An 18,278-nucleotide genomic window follows, 5' to 3' on the forward strand; every position below is an offset into this window, starting at 1 on the left:
TTTATTAAATCACTTTATTTGAGGATAATAAGTAAAAACATACAATGTTATATAAAAATCGATCGAATAATCTTATTTTAAATTTTCAATGAACCACATTGCACTATTTATCATATAGTCAATTTCAACGACTCCAGTGGACAAAGAGTGGTTATCTTCATACACGATCATCCTGAAAGAGTGATTAAAAAGTTAATATTTAATATTTTTGTGAATCTAAGTTTCATCTAAGCTATTATACCGAGCTTTGCATCCATTCGACTTAATCTTATGATAGTATTCGATTCCTTGATAATAAGGGACACGCTTATCCTTCGATCCCAAACACATAAGAGTAGGAGCTTTCACTTTATGCGAATGAACCAGTGGCGATACTTTTCTCATCTTGATCAAAAGTTCTTCGTCGATCGGTCCCACATCGTTGAAATCTTTTTGTCTAGCTTCAAAGTGACACCTGAATAAAGAAAGTAGGCTTTACAGCATATCGAACAATAAAAACACGATAATCTACTATCTTACCAATCGGGAATATCTGTGGAATTATTCATTGATGCTATATCTATAACGGGGTTTCTTGATACTACTGCTTTATAAAGATCCGGATATTGACCACTCAGATGCGTGACTAGGAATCCGCCGTGAGAGCCGCCAAGGAGCACACATTTTTCGGCATCGACTGAAAACTTTTCTATCACCTCTTTTGTCGCCAACACACAATCTTTTACGTCAGCGTTTCCGATTTTTCCTGGCAGAAACATAATTGAATTTTGACCTGCACCTGTAGATCCTCGAAAATTAATCTGTAGAGTTGAAAATCCTATAACGTAAATCGACGGTTAAATGTGTTTGATAGATAGTATAAATGATAAAATCTGTCATACGTACCTAACATACAAAATAAGGCAGCTTCTAAACTGTAGCTATTTACAAAGCCAGAATGCGGTCCACCATGAGGCCATACAACCAACGGAGAAAGAGTACTATCTTTATTGGCATTGCCGAAATATAAAGCAGTAAAAGTTTCTGTAAACAAACACAAACATGTCAATAAAAGCAAAAAATATCGATTTTTTATTCGCCCTCGTATTTCAAAAAAATAAAAAGATACAAACTGACGGCATCCTCTGAGTTTTCATGCTCCAAATGTAGCAATTCAATTTTTGCTGATCTAATAGGCTCTGGAACAGATATAGGGTTTTCTTCAAGACGTTTCCATACAATACTGTGTTCTTTTCCAGCTTCCGGCAATTTTGCAATAATAATCTAAAACGATAATACATAAATTATTATATTTGACCAGTCCGAGTATATATGTAATAAGCTTACATGAGAAGGCTCTCTGAGTGAGCTCCTAGATGCCAAAATTATATCTTGATGCACGTCAATTATGGTAGTGCTGTAACTAGACGATTTATCGGATATATCAATCATTTTTTTACTCTCTGAAATGATAATAATTTAATACACATTCACTGAATATTAAAGTTTATAATTTGATTTATATACCGATATCTATGACGTATGAACGAACTTCAGTTTTTTGAGGAGATGAAAACAGTGCTCTTCTTCCATCCATTGCAAACAATCTCTTTGGTAAAGCTTGAGAATATATACCAGTAAACTCTTCACCACTTTCAATTGTAACTTCATTATGGACAATATCAATCACAGTTTCAATCGTTGGCTAAAATATAATATATCTAAATAGATACACTTTATAATATTACATTATGTATTTAATAATTATATACTTCTTCCGATAATGGCCAAGCTGTTTTAACGAGCTCGTGGCATCCGTGATGAGGTCCTCCTACATCCCGTTGAATCCACATTAAATATTTACCATCGCTGCTGAATCTAGGAGAACGAACAGCTTTCCCCTTCTTTGATATTACAACTATAATAATAGATATATAACATATTGGTTAGCTGGAAAAAAAGTATTCATACGATGGATGCTTATGAAGTTCTAGAAGCAAGCTTCTTTGAGATCCTTGTATAATAGCTAAAACTTTTTTTTACGGGTTGTTAGTGAGGAATTAGGGCTGCCATAAAATCAGATTAACGACACAGAAGCTAGAACAAGCTCAACATGTCACAGGTGTTAATTTGCAGAATATAGGTATCTATATAATTTGCCTGAGGAAAATCTTGTGTAGTGAATTGTTACTGAAGATGAGAAATGGATCCTTTACTCTAACACGCAATGTAAAAGGCAGTGGTTGGGCGGCAATTAACCCACAATTCCAACCCCAAGAACAGGATTACATCCCAATAAGATAGTGTTATGCATCTGGTGGAATATAAAGGGCGTAATTCATTATGAGTTATTGAATTATAGGTAGGCAATTACGACAGCACATAGTGTGCCCAACTAATTTGTTTAAAAGCGACTCAGACCATAAAAACGATCTTTCTTTATAAATTAAAGAAGGGTAATTTAAGTCCACATGTATCCATGAAGACAATAGAAAAAAAACAATGGATTTTCTTGGGAACTCTTTTCTCACCCACCGTATTTTTCAGACATTGCTACAAACGACTATCATCTATTAAGACTTATGAGACAACCTGATATGATTTGTCAAATAAAATATTCTCAGAAATATCTGAAATGCAGTAGGAATAAAATTGCTCCGTTACTATTTTTTGTTAACTATTGTTGTGAATTATTTGGAGAAATTCAATTAAAAAATAAGCAGTAAAGTGGTCTCATTTTCATGAGATAAAATAAAATATAATTTTCTATTTCTCAAGAAATTATGACCATAATTTAATTTTTTTTATGCAAATAATTTACTTTTATTATATTTCAAATCTTAACTTACCAAACATCTTATCCAAGTTTGTCATAAATATAAAACTAGGCCTATTTGTGCAGAATATCAATCCGAATCTTCTCGGTTCAGTCTCCCATGCTACTCCTATCATAGACGAGTCATCTGGTGACCAAATAACCTGTAATAATATAATTAACATTGAATGACTAAAACCATTTCTCTCACAGTTTATTATCATACTTGTCCGGGAGACAATGAATCAGGAATCCAGTCGACTACTGTGAAATCTTCAGTGTTGATATCGCAAACCACCGTAGTAGATAAATGTTTTCCAACCAATTGTTCTCCCCATTCTACTTTATAATCATACTCCGTACCCTAAAAAGTATAGTAAATTAAAAAAAATGCACACTTATGATTATTTTTAATGAAATAACCTTCGAAGGAGGTGAATCATCGTCATTTGCTGCTTTATTGTTCGATTTAATAGACTGTCTTTTATAAAAAGGCTCAGATTTTGGGAGTTTTCTTTCGGCTATGTAAACTATTTTACTCTCAGCGTTGTTCCAATTTAAACTACCAAATTCAGCTAAAAATGCAATGTATATAATTTTTGTAGTCAATCAACTCATTAAATATACATACTATGTGAAATATTTTACAGTCAACGTAAACATCTCCGTGTATTTCCAAAGCTGTTAAATTGACACAATGTTGCAATTGTCTCGACCTCCACACTTCTAGGTATTGCTTTTTATTATCTTTTAAATCTTTATCTTCTCTAATGCACGCTCTAAAGTTCTCATGCGGCGACAAAGCCGCAATTAACCTGTAAACATTTTAACGATTATTATACTGCGCAAGATTGTCATAGTCAATTATTACTCACTCCTTGCTGACATCAATGCCAAAGCCCAAGTCTGTTACAATGTTAAAGTCTTCATCTATTACTTGGCTAAACAGTATTTTCGTACTCTTGCTGGTCTCTATGTTTCTTTCGGTCCAATTGGATACTATCGAAGTACCGTTTTTCATTATTTTGGCACCAGCCAAAACAGGAATCTGAGCTAAGCTCCGGTATATGGATACAATTTTATCAAGCTGAAATAAATACACATTTATATAATTAATAAATTCAAATTTATTTATTGAATTTTTTCTAAATACATACCTGAGAAGACATTTTGTTGTTGTTCAGTGAAAATATTGGAAAACACTAACAATAAGTGGTCACTTTTTATCGTATTATATCAGCTAGAAAGATAACAACAAAAATCTAAATATATATGATATGCGGTGTTTAAATAATGATAAGTGTTATTTTTATGGACAAAGCCGCAAATTATGACAACAATAAATTAAAATATGGCAATAATAAATTATAATGTAACAATTCAATAGAAAAACTTACTTTCAATGTAATAATATTAAACTAAACAGGATTTACTCTCACGACAAAACGCAGAATCATCTGTCAAATAAAACATTAAAAAGTACTGCTAGGTGATGACTTGGCCATAAAACGTTACGTAATGGCCATAAGTGAAAGTTCTTAATATTTTTTTTATTAATATTAAAATTATTTGTTATTATAACATTTATTTTTAAGTATGTGTAAAAAGGTCAGTATGTGGGGTAATTTTTACACACGTTAAAAAATATCTTACACTGTTTTATTATTTTTTAATATTAATTATTAATTCATAATCTCAGAATAAAAATATAGGAAGATCATGTTTTTTAAAAAAATATTGTAACATTTATCCAATATAAATGATAAATAAATTATTTATTTTAGAAATATCGTATAAAATATCTCGCTCGCAGAAAAACTGTTAAGACGGGTTAGGTGCGAGCGTGCGTTGGTCAGAACATTGAACACCCCATAAATAACTCTTAATGAAGCTATTTAATTGTATGTAGGACACGAAGGTATTCAGAGTGACAAACGAAGCTGGAATAACGACAGAGCGGTGGCGAAGAGCACGATTTGCTTGTTGTGTTGACATCTGACAATGTTGCGAGTCCAACCAAGCAAGTTGGCCTTAAACACTTTGAAAATGATAATGGTAATGAACTGCTGTAACGTTGTAACAATCTTCCGTGCTACAGCAATAAGATTAAGAGAACACTATTGTCAATTAAAAAAAAAAAGATTCTGACTATCTGTCAATACAATTCTAACCATTTAATATAATTTATGCCCATCTAATATATATTCTGGGCGTTAATATTCTGATCGACGAATTCTTATCTTTTAATATAAATTCGGACCCATCTAATGTAAATTCTGAGCACAACCGTATTAAAATTCTAACCCAAAAATATATATATAATTCTTATCGATCAGCAAATCATAGATTTTCCAAATCTTACATATAAATATTATTATATTAAAGACATGCATAGTGGCATTATTATGTTACCGATTTACATACTATGATTTCAGTCTGTTGTCTTACTACTTACTTGTAATTGCTGATTATGTTTTCCTGTTGTAACGTATTGGGCTAGCGCATGTCATGTTGCAAGAAGTTTTTCAATAAATAAATATTTTTTATGGTATTATCAGTTGATATTACCCACTAGCAATCGTTTTTGTCTTTCTCTGTGTATTTTATTAAGGATAGCACGGAAAATTAATATTAATAAGCAAAGCGTTTTCTTGTTTTATAAAATATTGTATTTCTATTTTTGCCGAAATTACATCTAAAGAAAATTTCGGTTCCAGGATATCTTTTTTAGGTACGCCTCCTTTTTAGGTAGTTGTTAGTAGTAATAAAAGTTTATTAAGCAAATGAAAAAAACATTATCAAGTGATTAATATATATTTTTTTAAATAAATAATACGGATAGGAAGTGCCATAGCCACTTATTTTAACTTCTCTAATCGATGAATAGTCGATGTTCTTCCTCCTAACCTCAACATTGATTCTGTTAGGACACACGTGTATCGAATTCTATTTATACTGTAGAAATGGAGTGATTAAGTACACAAAAACAGTTAAAAAACAGTACTCAATCAAAGTCGATCAATCGCTAGAATTACCCTCGTATTATTTCCGCTAAAAATAGCGTCCCCTGGAGGGCGGGCGCCAAAATTCTCTTAATGGGGCTTCGAAGGACCAGTGAAAATCACCGTTTAACATAAAGCACGTTTGTTTCCAATGTGCATTACATAGTAAAAATTAATTAAAATATTTTTCTGGGGATGCAAAATTTTAAATTTTAATATTAGCATCGTTGCAATAAAATTGATGTTGGGGTAACTACTTTAAGAGTTTGAAGATTCCTGTTGTTAAGCTATCTTGATAATATCCCAGATTGTTGCAATGATTAAATTAGTCACGAGAGCGGATTAGAAGCACTTGTAGAAATGCACTGTAATGCGCCGTAGATTGCGATAGAATTCGACTACTAGTATCTATACCCCACAGACGCATTTAATGAAGCAACAGCATTGCTAAATCTACGCAAAATATTATAACAAGATGGTAAACAGATAGTAACAAATATTCTTTTTCCGCTCAGAATTATCGCATTGGCCCAATGATCGAGAGTAAGGGTAGCGAAGAACCCACAATTTTAGACGGACTCGCACCAAGCGGAGCTACGCCGAGTATCGACCAAGTTGATCCGTAGAAGATCGATATAGTAGCCGCTATCCATTTCACGTTAGACGAGGTCTAGCTTAGAAGCAGTCTGTGATCTTGGAGACTGCGACAGAGACAACGAATAAACTAGTATGTTCTAGTACAGGTCTCGGCAACCTTTTTTGGCTGCGGGTCAAAGTAATTAAAATGTAACTATGAAAAAGACTATTCGGGTCAGTGAATATTTTTGGTCCTAACAACCATATATGTGGTCTAGTCGTGACATCGTAACACGTTAAAAAAATTATATTTGCAGAACTGAAATGGGTCACTTCAAATCATCAAACGGGTCACTTGGTGACCCGCGGGTCATAGGTTGCCGAGCCCTGTATCTAGTATTTGCATAAACTGTACCTAAATTTAAAGCTGTTGGCGGATATATTAATTATTTCTATAAAAAACAACATATCTGTAAAAATAAATTTGCCAATGATAAATGTTTTTTATATTGATTTTCCATTGCAAGTGAACTTTTAAACGTTATACAAAAATTCACAACCACATTATACACATTTTTTTACAATACTATAAAAAATGGCTTTCTTCAAACTAAGGATAATAGCCTATGACTAAAGTTTAGGATACAAAAACATCAAAGGTTTTGTTATGAATGGTCGCTAAGCGACCCATTAAATATGTTTAAAAAAAAAACTAAATGCAACCTTTGTTTTACTCGTATTTTGTTTATCTCACTCTCGACCTCGTATTTTGGAGATTAGCTATTATAGAACCATTCGAGTTATTCTCCAATTGGCACACTTCACAATCGCCGCTATAATAAATTTACTTCAGTGTCGATTGAGATCTATGGTCGTGTGGACCGTCCAATATGGACGGTGAGAGAATATTTCAAAAGTTGGGTATTGAGTACGAGGGATACAAAAACGACGTTGCAGATTCTGTCCATATCGTAATAGGCATATGTTTTGTGTTATTTGGATCGTTGTTCTACAAGAAAGTCGAAGGAATTGAATTGAGAAAATGGATCGGGACTGTATTAGGAGTGCTAACCATGTGCTACATAATGGGATGGCATTTTATCCATTTATTTATAGCTGTGATCGGTGGAGCTTTCATAATAAAAATCACTGGAAAACGGTAAGATGAAAGTCATTTTATAATATATAATATATTGCATTAAGGCTGTTACTGCTTCACATTATATAATATAAAAGATAGCATTTTTGTTTATATAATTTTTATTCCTTGATCTTATGTGCTATCAATATATTACGGAAGTATTTGTGAATCTTACTAAAATTCTTCGGCGCTACTATGATTTCTAATGACCTTCTATAATCTAGTACCTATAATACGCGGAATTTATTTTTATGGATATATTAATTATATCTACCTTTATATTAGCTGTGAAGTAATACATTGTATAGGTTTTTCTATAAAATGTTTCCCAATCTTTTTAGAATCAAATTTACGATGTATATCACATTATTTTCAAATATTTTTTATTAGAAATAGGTATTTTCTTAAGAAGATGCAGAGATGCAGGTACATAACTTCAGATGGTGCGTCACTTTTATAAACAAAAACGGTCCTATGTTGAACTGCTGTGGTATACAGTGAAATATTATTTTCTCTTTGATTATTGTCTAATAAATATTTAGTTAGACTATTTGCTTACGGTGATTAAAAAATATGTAGATTTGGAAATTATATATTTTTTATGGATTTTTTGTGGATATGCAACGCATTTAATTGTATTTGTACAGGTACTCTTTTTGAGTGTTCTTACACAGTTTTATGGATAGATACGATTATATCACACCAACTTCTTAGAAAGCCAAAATTTTTAATCACGTATTTGTTATGTTAAATTGCTACTTCTATTGAAGTGATTGTCAAGAGTTAAATGCAGATGCGGTGGTTCTCCATTAAATTAACTTAATTCGGATAATACCAGACATTTATTTTATAGCTTTATAGATACAATATATTTTTAACAACTGGAGTCCCGCAGGGCAATTTTATCGGACTGTTCCTCTTCATCTTATATACTTATGATATTATTAGAAACAATGTACGTTGTTTTTTTATTTCTTAATATTTTATTCTATCTTATCTTATTATTAATGTTCGATTTGTACATATGTCAGATGATTTTGATTATTTTTGTTATTTCTGATCATTTTTAGTAGAAGTTATTGATTGTATTTTAATACAATAACATAATTCATCGCTTATAATTGTATTATCAATATTGATTACAAAAAATATATTATCTACAATGATCTTATATCTGTTATAATTGATATTGCAAATAATTTTATTGCAATCATAATTTAATTTTTTTTAAAGATAATGAATTTTCATAAATATTACAAAAAAATATTACCTAACTTTATATTATATTATAATAAACAACTATTGTTTTTGTTGAGAAATTGCTTATAATCAACATATCGAACAATTCTATTTATAGAAATGATAAAAGAAGGATTAAACCACACATAAAATATAGAAAAATACAAACTTTGAAATTAATTATACTTTACTGCCTTTTAAATTTTTTAGCTTACAAGAGTAAATTAATATATATAAAGTAAACGTTTCTTTAGTTTACACTATGATGTAATTTTCGAAACCGGATTAGTTCTGTTACACACCTGCTGTTACACAAAATTTCAAGTTCATATGACGATCAGCAGTGTTTACAAATCGATTGAACAGCGTGAGTCAGAAAAATATGATTAAAAGCAAATATAATTTAATTTATTTTCAAATAACTGACTATATCGTTGCATGTTCATAGATTTCTAAATACATAGTAATTTGTATAAAATATAATAATATTTATTTATTATAAAATGTATCAGTAATAATATCATATTTTTTATATTGAATTATAGTTTTGTTTTTTTATGGTTCATATTAACATTTGGTATATTAATCAATTTAAAAAGATTTCTTTGGCAATGAAAGATTATAATTCATAGCGTAAATTATTATCATTTTCTAAAAAGCTTATATTTAATGCTTACTACATGTCAAATTATTTTCTTTACCTTCACAAAAAAGAATAAAAAAGTTGCAATGAGCCATATCTAGTAATACAGTGTCATTATCGTCCTAAACCAATTAGTAGTGAAATGTGAGTGATCACACGTAAATTGAAGATGCTAATTTTTTTATCTGTAGTATACAATTCATAATTTAACTATTGTAATTGAATAATTTGTCAACGGCATTGACAGTCACTTTAAAATGACCTTTTCTATTTTTATACATGTAGCATTGATTATGAAAATAAAGTAATGCAGCTGCAGTTGCTAATATTTCTTTGTGAGGCTATGAAAAAGTGCTAAAAGTTTCAATGATACACGGAAACCACGAAAGGAACCTTGATTGATTAACGGCCATAAATATACTTATGAATGAATGACGTTTTATCCTTTCAGAAAATGTCACCTCATCGCTCTCGCTTATATGATGGCGTATAGCACAATCTTCAGAATTTGCATACACAACGAAGATCGCAAGAACTATACCTTCATGGGTCTGATAGTTATGATGGCCACTGTCAAGATATGCGGAGTTGCGTTCGAAATATACAACTCTCAAGAGAATGTCAAGAAGCTGTATGAGTCTGAAGATCCGTTGCCCGTGGATCCGAGTTTTAACGACTTGCTTCATTATACGTTTTCTTTCTTTGGTGCCATATTCGGTGGGTTATCAGAACGACAAGGAAAAGTTGATGGTTTGTATCGACTAAGTGAAAGTTCTTTATTTTAGGTCCATATGTGAGATATCGCACTTATGACGACTTCATCAGACTGCCGTTTGCGAAATGTTCAAATAATGACGAATACAAGAAAAAGCTGATGTTGATGCCTTTCTACGTGATCATGTTTGCCCTGTTTCAAAATAATTGGCCTCTTGAGGTGAGTGATGATTTTCTGACACATAAGGATGTAAATAAGCGAATGATTGAGGAATAATAACAAAATATTTACTATACTAATGGGTTATTCCATTATTTATAAAACCGTGTTGTTTTCGTATTCTATTTCATTAAAAATATAGCTTGATAAGCAATGACATAACTTTTTAATGATAATGAAGTGAATGACTTCTAAAACATCTGTTTATTGAGATATTCATAAATATTTCTGTAGTATTATTACTTTGAGGTCTTAATTTGAACAAAAAATAATTTAGCTAAGTACTAAACCGGTGATAAAAATAAATATAAAATCCGTCTAAAACTTACATTATTTAATAAATTATAATAATTTCCAGTACGCCATTTCAGACGAGTTTCGCACAAGGAGTTTACTTTACAAATTGACATTTGCTGTTTTACAATTTCAAAAGTTCAGATTTTGGATGTATTGCGGTCTAGTATTGTCCGAATGTATTTGCATAGCTTCAGGATTTGGAGCTTATCCAGTCGAAGGACATAACAAAAGTGCACACGGACCATCGAAAAACTACACCAAACTGGTTCAAACGTGAGATAAGCCTTATATTTATTTTGAATCAACCGACAATTATTATTAAAAATGTGCATGAAATATTTGGTCAGCTAGATTGAATCATATAAATTGTTCCAGCTTATAACATAGCAACATAACTAATGCCAAAATCATCATTGGGTAAGGCAATATCGTTAAGAAGCTGTAAGAAAAACATACACGAGCGCTTACGTATAGGGGTGCAATCAAAATCGCTGACCATCGACGGATTGTCGACACCACCCCTCAGAAACTCTAAAAAGCGTTATATTAAATACTCAATATAAATACTGACACGATACGTATTTTCTCTTATCTGAATCATCTCTAGTAGCAAGAAAAAATCTAATTTCAATATTCTAGAATACTTATCGTAAAAGTTACTCGCGTTCCGCACAACAAGGGCGAGCATCTATGACGCCTAGTCGCAAACTTAGCAAAGCATATATTAAATCTCTGTACTCCAACCTTCATTTAAGACATATTTTTTTTTGCCAAATTTCAGATCTTACGAAGAGGCTAAGGAGTTGGAGTACGACTTTAAAACCATCAGTAACGTTAATCCGCGTTATATTCAGTTTTCACCGTGGATCACTAAATACACAATGGAGTGGAATAAATGCATACAATATTTCATGGGGGTGTATGTTTATAGATCTATTCCGAAAACTAAAATTCTAGGCCCTTTAAGGTATTTGTGAATTTATATGCGTATTAATTTTGTCATGCTGTTTCTGAAATAATATTTTTTACAGACCTTTCTTAACTATAATATTTTGTGCTCTTTGGCACGGAATTGATTTTGGGTATCAAAGTTCAATGCTGATGCTGCCTATGTATGCTCCTACTGAAAAAATATTTTTAGATATTCACGAGAGGATCGGTGGAATAGTAAGTTCTTTATTTTTTATTCTTGGTAATATAATTATCTCAAAGATTGATTTAATAATATATTAATACATCTACATTAGTCAAAATAATGCATTAGGAGATGTAAGTGACTGAGAGTGAAGTTAATTTATTATCAGGATGATGAAGCTATAATATGTAATAGACTGTATATTGTGATGAAAGGAGCAATAATTGGCTCTGTAGATAGTTTGATATTCTAACCCAATAAATTCGTATAAACTTATATAGTATCACACTTGACGTTGATAATCTGTGTCAAATAATGGCGTAGGGAGATATAATCACAAACGAAGCGATCGTTTACGCCAGTAAAGTGTTGTAATAGACATAAAAAAATTTGCACGTGACAATCTTTTTATATATAACATATGAAAATAAGGGTTTAAAAGGTTCACTACATATTTAATAACAGATATTTAATTGGTAAGTACGTGAACTGATCTTTAAAGTATATAACACAAAAAGTCAACATAATCTAATAAGACGAATAAATGTAATAAGCTTCGTTTTATATATATATATGTAACATAGTTCTTAATTTAGTTGCCTTGGGATACTTTTAACTTATTCTTATTAAGTTATTTATCGTATTATTCGTTGATATTATCGTTATTTATCGTGATTTATGCAATTAAATAATATGTGTTAATAATGCGTCGAGCTTGAGCGGAGGATGCGAAGAGAGAAGCGGCGGCGTCTGCAATCTGCAATGGTCTGAATTTAGATCAACCTTCTTTTGGTTGAAATTCATACGATATTAATCCTAGTTGAAGAGCTCTTGAAATTTCGATGCTTTGAACTCAGAAGTGGATGTTGTAGTGTGAACGTCAGTAGCAGTGTCAGAGAAAGTGATTGTTGGTTGTTGTTGATAGTTTGATATTTCGATAGAACGGCCAATTACAAAAGTGCAGCAAGTTTTAGAAAAGGTTGCCATTGGCCACTAGACCAAATTACAAACGGCCATTTGGACGGCAATCCCGAATGCTCATTTTGACATAAAAATCAATTGTTTTAGACATATAAAACCCAACTTTGTGTATCATATGCCGAAATTGAATTTGTCATTGATTATATCTGCATCCACGCTTTTGAAATTTTGATTGTTTTTAGACCTCCCTTCATTGAGTGGTACAATTATTAAATGGATGATTTGATTGTATTATATAAACGTGACCCGACTTGCAAGATAATTTATAAGTGTGTAACCTATATATTAACATTTTTCGTAAGATGATGCTGCACTGACTGTGATTTCTGAATTACGTATAAACCATTCATGGGAAGTGGTTGCACTTTTCGTTCAAAATTAACATAGAATTTTATTGATTTAAATTTGCGATAGTGTTTTTATTAGCAGTGTATCTTTAATGTAATGTATATACATATTGTATATAATTTTTTAATTTATTAAAATGTATTTTTGCAGAAGAAAAATGTATTATCACTAGTGATGTACGTAATACAATTTTACATAATCGGATTCGGCACAATGTCGTTCCTGCTTTTGGATTTGGACAAAATAATAATATATCAGTCGTCGGTGATGTACTTGCCATATTTTTTCATTATGATTATGCACTTGTCTGGTTTGCTGATATTGTCAATAATTAATAATAAGATAAAGACATATTAGACATAGTTCCACTATTTTTGTATTTTTATAATAAATAAATTTGTTAAATGTTTACAACGACTTCTTTCATTTGCTGCAAGGCGTTTAGTGTTAATCAAAAAAGAAAACGTTCTTACATATTAGAGGACCGACGCTAACGGTAGTCAGTTTCGGTTCTGAAATGTTGGATTTGTATCGTTGTGCTGCTCAGTCAGTATTAAATAATTCCAATGGAATCAGCGTCATATTCTTCGGACTCATTCATAGGAATATCAAAGATGAGACCTGCAGGAAATGGTCGTCGACGCTTTTTGGAATTCTGATCTTGAAACTTGTGTGCGGTCAACAATTTTGGAGCACTTATATATTTAGCGTTTTGGTTATCGGTGCGATTAGCATTGCCGGACACAAGTAAGTAAAACGGCATCATTATATAATTTATCGATGTAGAGGTTTCTTATCATAAATTGAATATCTGATAATAAATAATGTTCAAGTGGATCGATAGAAGTGTTGCTTCAGAATTCATCCATTCATAACGGTGTAAATAAAAACTAAAGCAAATAATTCATGTAATAAATATTTTTATATATATGTCATATGAAAATATATAAGGTTTTTCAAGCAACCATTTTGTATATTAAGTTCTTATTATCTATCGATGGAGATAATTTAGTTATTGGCAATTTTGGATTAGGCAAATGTACAATTCAATAATTTATAATTAATTATTCCCTCGTCAATTTTACTAATATTATAATATTAAAGAATTTAAATAACAAACTTTTACAGTATAGAGTAAGATAATTTTACAGTTTTGTCCGGCTTTACAAATTTTTTTTTTGATCAATGGTTTTATTAGTACCATGAGTGAACCTGAATCATGTGAATTATCCTACCAATAACATAAATCGTTGAGGATGTAGTGACGCGTCAACTGAAAGATTCGGAGTACTGAAATCCGTTTAATCTGGATTCTGAGAGGAGTATTAAACGAATACGAAGCCATAAAACTTATTTTATCACAAGAAACACGATAAAAATGAAATATAATAGATATATAAACAGTGATTATAGATTTAGAAAAGGCATTTGAAACCATATATCGAAAAACCCTGTTGAAAAAATAAAATTATATTACAGCTGATATATTAAACGATTTATTCAAATTATATTAAAGCTGATACAGTGAAACCTCAGTATAGCGAAGCTCACAGGATCGAAGAAAAAAATTCGTTATACTGAATGTAAGGAAGATGATATATTTTTATTTATTTTTAATTACCATATTATTACTATTAAGTATTAAATGGCTGATATACATATGAAATAATGAAAAAAATCGTTGTTCTAAATACCAACAATATTTCACAAAAAATATTTATTTTTATAAATATTTTTTCGAAACAATAGACAGAAAAATAATGTTAAAGAAATTGGAGAGTATAGGTATAAGTGATATAGTTTTAAGATGGTTTAATAATTACTTAAAAGAAAACAAAAAGTTAAATTAAATAATGTATATTCTGAAGAGAAATTAGTGTCTTATGGAGTACCACAAGGGTCTAAATTGGGACCATTGTTATTTGTTTTGTATATTAATGATATAGTTAATAACGTGAAAAAATGTAAAATTCATCTATTTGCGGATGACACATTAATGTATTGCATAGGTGATAACATTAAAGAAATTGTAAATAATTTAAATAATGAATTAAGTATATTAGAAATATGGTTAAAGAATAATGTACTTAAATTAAATGAGAATAAAACTAAATGTATGTTTATTAATTATAAAAATGTGTTAGATAATAGTACCAAAATAGTAATAAATAACTCTAGTATAGAAATAGTGGATAATATAAAATATTTAGGAGTAATTGTTGATACAAAATTAAATTTTAAAGAACATTGTAATTACATATTAAAAAGAATTAGTAGAAAAATAGGTTTATTATCTAGATTAAGAAATATATTAAGTATAAATACAAAAAAAATAATTTACAATAGTATAATATTGCCCCATTTTAATTATTGTGCAACACTATTAAATATGTTAAATAAATTAGATAAACAAATGTTGCAAAAATTACAAAATAGGGCAATGAGAGTAATCTTAAATAAAAATAGATTAACTAATTGTAAAAGTATGATTGATAGATTAGAATGGTTGAATGTTCAAGAAATACTGAGTATGAATGTTTTAGTATTTATATATAAGTTAGAAAATAATATGTTACCAGAATATTTTAATAAGTATTTAATAAGAAATAAAGATGTACATAAATATAATACTAGAAATAGAGAAAATTTAAAGATAATTAAGTATAAGAAAACGAGTACGGCTAGGGGAATTATGTACGGAGGTTTTGATTTATATAATAGCCTTCCAAGAGAAATCCGAAACAGCAAAAATATAACGGGTTTCATAAATGGAATAAAAAAACACCTTCGTACATATAGAAATAAATTATAATATTAAGACTTTATTATTGTATATTTTTATTTTTTCTTTCTGTTATGTATTTTTTATATATTTTTATATATGTTTACTAAATGTGTTAGATGTAAAGATTAGCTATTAAGCTAAATAAATTAATAAAATAATAATAATAATAATAATAATAAATATTTTTTATATACAAAATTAAAAAATATAAAACAACTTAAATAGTTATTAATCAATGTATTAAGTAGTCACTAAATGTTTTTTTAGGGTTCTCAAAAAACATAAAATTGTTGGATAAAATATTATAATAATAGGAAAATAAATATAAACAACTAAAATTCACTTTTGTACACTAATAAATATATAGTGCATTTAGGTTGTTGACATTTAGCTTTTGCTTGAATATAATATGTATGTATAAAGTGAACTAGTATATTAATATAATTTTCTAAAGAATATAATTTTTGGGCGTTGAACAGGTTAAGCAATTAACACCTGTTAATGTCGAACTCTTCAACAGTATCAGTTACTGTTATATTTAACTTTATAATATATCAACGCATATCTTCTTATTATAAACACATACTCAAATACATTTCTTTTTCCAGGGTATGCCATATAGTGGCAATGCTGATGATGGTTACATACATGACGATTTTTAAATACAAAAACCATGATAAACTCAAATTCGAATATGCAGAAATGAACCTGATACACATGGCCTTGATGGCCAAATTGATTGGTGTAGCGTTCGAGATCCACAATTCTTTCACCAAAACCAAAGAAGATCGCAATAGTAAAATTATCTCTCCTGGAATGGAGGATCTGTTCCATTTCACTTTTTGCTATGTAGGTTTCTGCGGAGGGGTGTTTTACAGGCTCAGGACCTTCGACGATTTTATCAAAGCTCGGTTTGTGAATAAAGTAAATCCCCTAAAATCCTTGATGCTCAGGGCTCTCGTTGGGTGCATTTGTTATGCTATTTACCTCAAAGTACACGGTGAAGTCTGGCCTTTGAACGTGAGTAATTATTAATTAATTATTTAATAAATAATTCAAGAAGATTTGAGCTTTTGTGTTAATATTACAGTACATGTCCACCGAAGAGTTCACTCAGAGAAATTTGCTTTATAAAAATTTTTATATTCTGTTGCAATATCAAGCTTATCAGTGGATGATGATTGCTTATTTTATGCTGGGCGAATCAGTTTGTATTATGTCTGGTTTAGGAGTGTATCCTAAAACTTGGGCAAATAAAAGCGGACATGGACCCACTGAAAACTATAATAAATTGGAGGAAGAGTAAGTAGTGTATATACTAAAAAAATATACATTCTAAAGCTAACATTTTAAAATTACTACTTTAGGCTTTCAGAAACTGACTATGACTCAAAAACTATACAAAATATAGATCTTCACAAAGTTATAGCAACACCGTGGGTAGCAACAATGGTCAAGTCTTGGAACATGACTTGTCAATATTGGTTACATTTTTGTATATATGACAATTTGAAGATTTACAACAAAACAATGGCGTATTATTCCTATCTTATTAAAACATTATACAGATGTACATTATAATTAAGTGTAACTTATGTTTCTAGAATGACTGTAACTATAATGTTTAGCTGTTTGTGGCATTCTACAGCTCCAGGTTATTATCTGGCTGGTGTTTTAATCGTTTTATCTACGTTAACTTCTAGGGTTTATTGGAAAATCTCACAATGCATTAATGAAAAATGGGTATTAATTATATTTATTTATAAATATGTTTTATATTATTATTTATTATAATATATAATTTTATTTATTTTTCTTTAGAATGGTGTATATTTAATGATTATGGTTGTCATGAGAATATACCTATTTGGTTATTCAATGTCCTTCCTTTTGATTCATGATTATGAAGATATAGAAAGATATCTTCTAACTACAAATTTTGCGCTACTAATAATTCATGCTATAATTCACGTAATTGGAATTATGACTTTAAATATCATAAAAAGAAAAAGTGACTGATGAGATTAAAAAAGATAATGGTATTGTATGGTTTAATAAAAAAATAACATTTACTTTCAAAAATAAACTTTAAATTAAATCAATCGCTTTTTTATTTTTCAAAAATTTTCTCCACTTTTATATTATATATATTGGGCTTTGGTGGCATCAGTAAATTAATTGTACGAAGAAGTTCTTGGAACTATGTATAGCTCGGTTTTGTACCGCATAATATACATCGTCTGTATACTCACTTCGCACGTTGGAGGGAGTGTTTGGAATGCGGCGTTCTTTTGACAGCTGCTAGGTTCGTGGGCATAGTTCGCAAGACTTCAGATGTGCTTGTCTCGTGTCTCTTGACTGGTGTTGTTTATGAATCGCTACATCATTATTATATAATATTTT

The 18,278-nt window shown here is 30.1% G+C and overlaps 2 protein-coding genes across 5 annotated transcripts; one reads left to right on the plus strand and one right to left on the minus strand.

Moving 5' to 3' along the window:
- Positions 1 to 4,278, minus strand: LOC148238704 (acylamino-acid-releasing enzyme-like). The gene is made up of 15 exons (XM_088201324.1): positions 4,192 to 4,278; positions 3,952 to 4,034; positions 3,670 to 3,881; positions 3,443 to 3,609; positions 3,218 to 3,369; positions 3,021 to 3,158; positions 2,829 to 2,958; positions 1,752 to 1,897; positions 1,507 to 1,684; positions 1,327 to 1,442; positions 1,113 to 1,263; positions 886 to 1,023; positions 520 to 817; positions 242 to 454; positions 1 to 172 (listed from the first exon to the last, which is right to left on the minus strand). The coding sequence occupies exons 2-15, from the start codon at positions 3,961 to 3,963 to the stop codon at positions 73 to 75; spliced, it is 2,151 nt and encodes a 716-aa protein (XP_088057450.1). The 5' UTR covers positions 3,964 to 4,034; positions 4,192 to 4,278; the 3' UTR covers positions 1 to 72.
- A 2,900-nt stretch (positions 4,279 to 7,178) lies between these two features.
- Positions 7,179 to 17,977, plus strand: LOC148238705 (membrane-bound acylglycerophosphatidylinositol O-acyltransferase frj-like). 4 transcript variants are annotated; one of them, XM_088182328.1, is made up of 10 exons: positions 7,224 to 7,531; positions 9,847 to 10,112; positions 10,181 to 10,329; positions 10,688 to 10,899; positions 11,408 to 11,593; positions 11,658 to 11,793; positions 16,484 to 16,895; positions 16,966 to 17,177; positions 17,243 to 17,618; positions 17,697 to 17,977. In XM_088182328.1, the coding sequence occupies exons 1-7, from the start codon at positions 7,263 to 7,265 to the stop codon at positions 16,535 to 16,537; spliced, it is 1,272 nt and encodes a 423-aa protein (XP_088038454.1). In that variant the 5' UTR covers positions 7,224 to 7,262; the 3' UTR covers positions 16,538 to 16,895; positions 16,966 to 17,177; positions 17,243 to 17,618; positions 17,697 to 17,977. The 4 variants fall into 4 exon arrangements, with proteins under 4 accessions (XP_088038443.1, XP_088038463.1, XP_088038454.1 ...); XM_088182317.1 differs by lacking the exons at positions 16,484 to 16,895; positions 16,966 to 17,177; positions 17,243 to 17,618; positions 17,697 to 17,977 and adding an exon at positions 13,241 to 13,499 and having other exon boundaries at positions 7,179 to 7,531; XM_088182345.1 differs by lacking the exons at positions 16,484 to 16,895; positions 16,966 to 17,177; positions 17,243 to 17,618; positions 17,697 to 17,977 and adding an exon at positions 13,241 to 13,499 and having other exon boundaries at positions 10,701 to 10,899.
- Positions 17,978 to 18,278: the final 301 nt, after the last annotated feature.

The sequence above is a fragment of the Plectrocnemia conspersa genome, unplaced genomic scaffold (assembly GCF_051122295.1).
Source record: "Plectrocnemia conspersa isolate PC_06_02 unplaced genomic scaffold, ASM5112229v1 ptg000001l, whole genome shotgun sequence".
NCBI classification, from domain to species: domain Eukaryota; kingdom Metazoa; phylum Arthropoda; class Insecta; order Trichoptera; family Polycentropodidae; genus Plectrocnemia; species Plectrocnemia conspersa.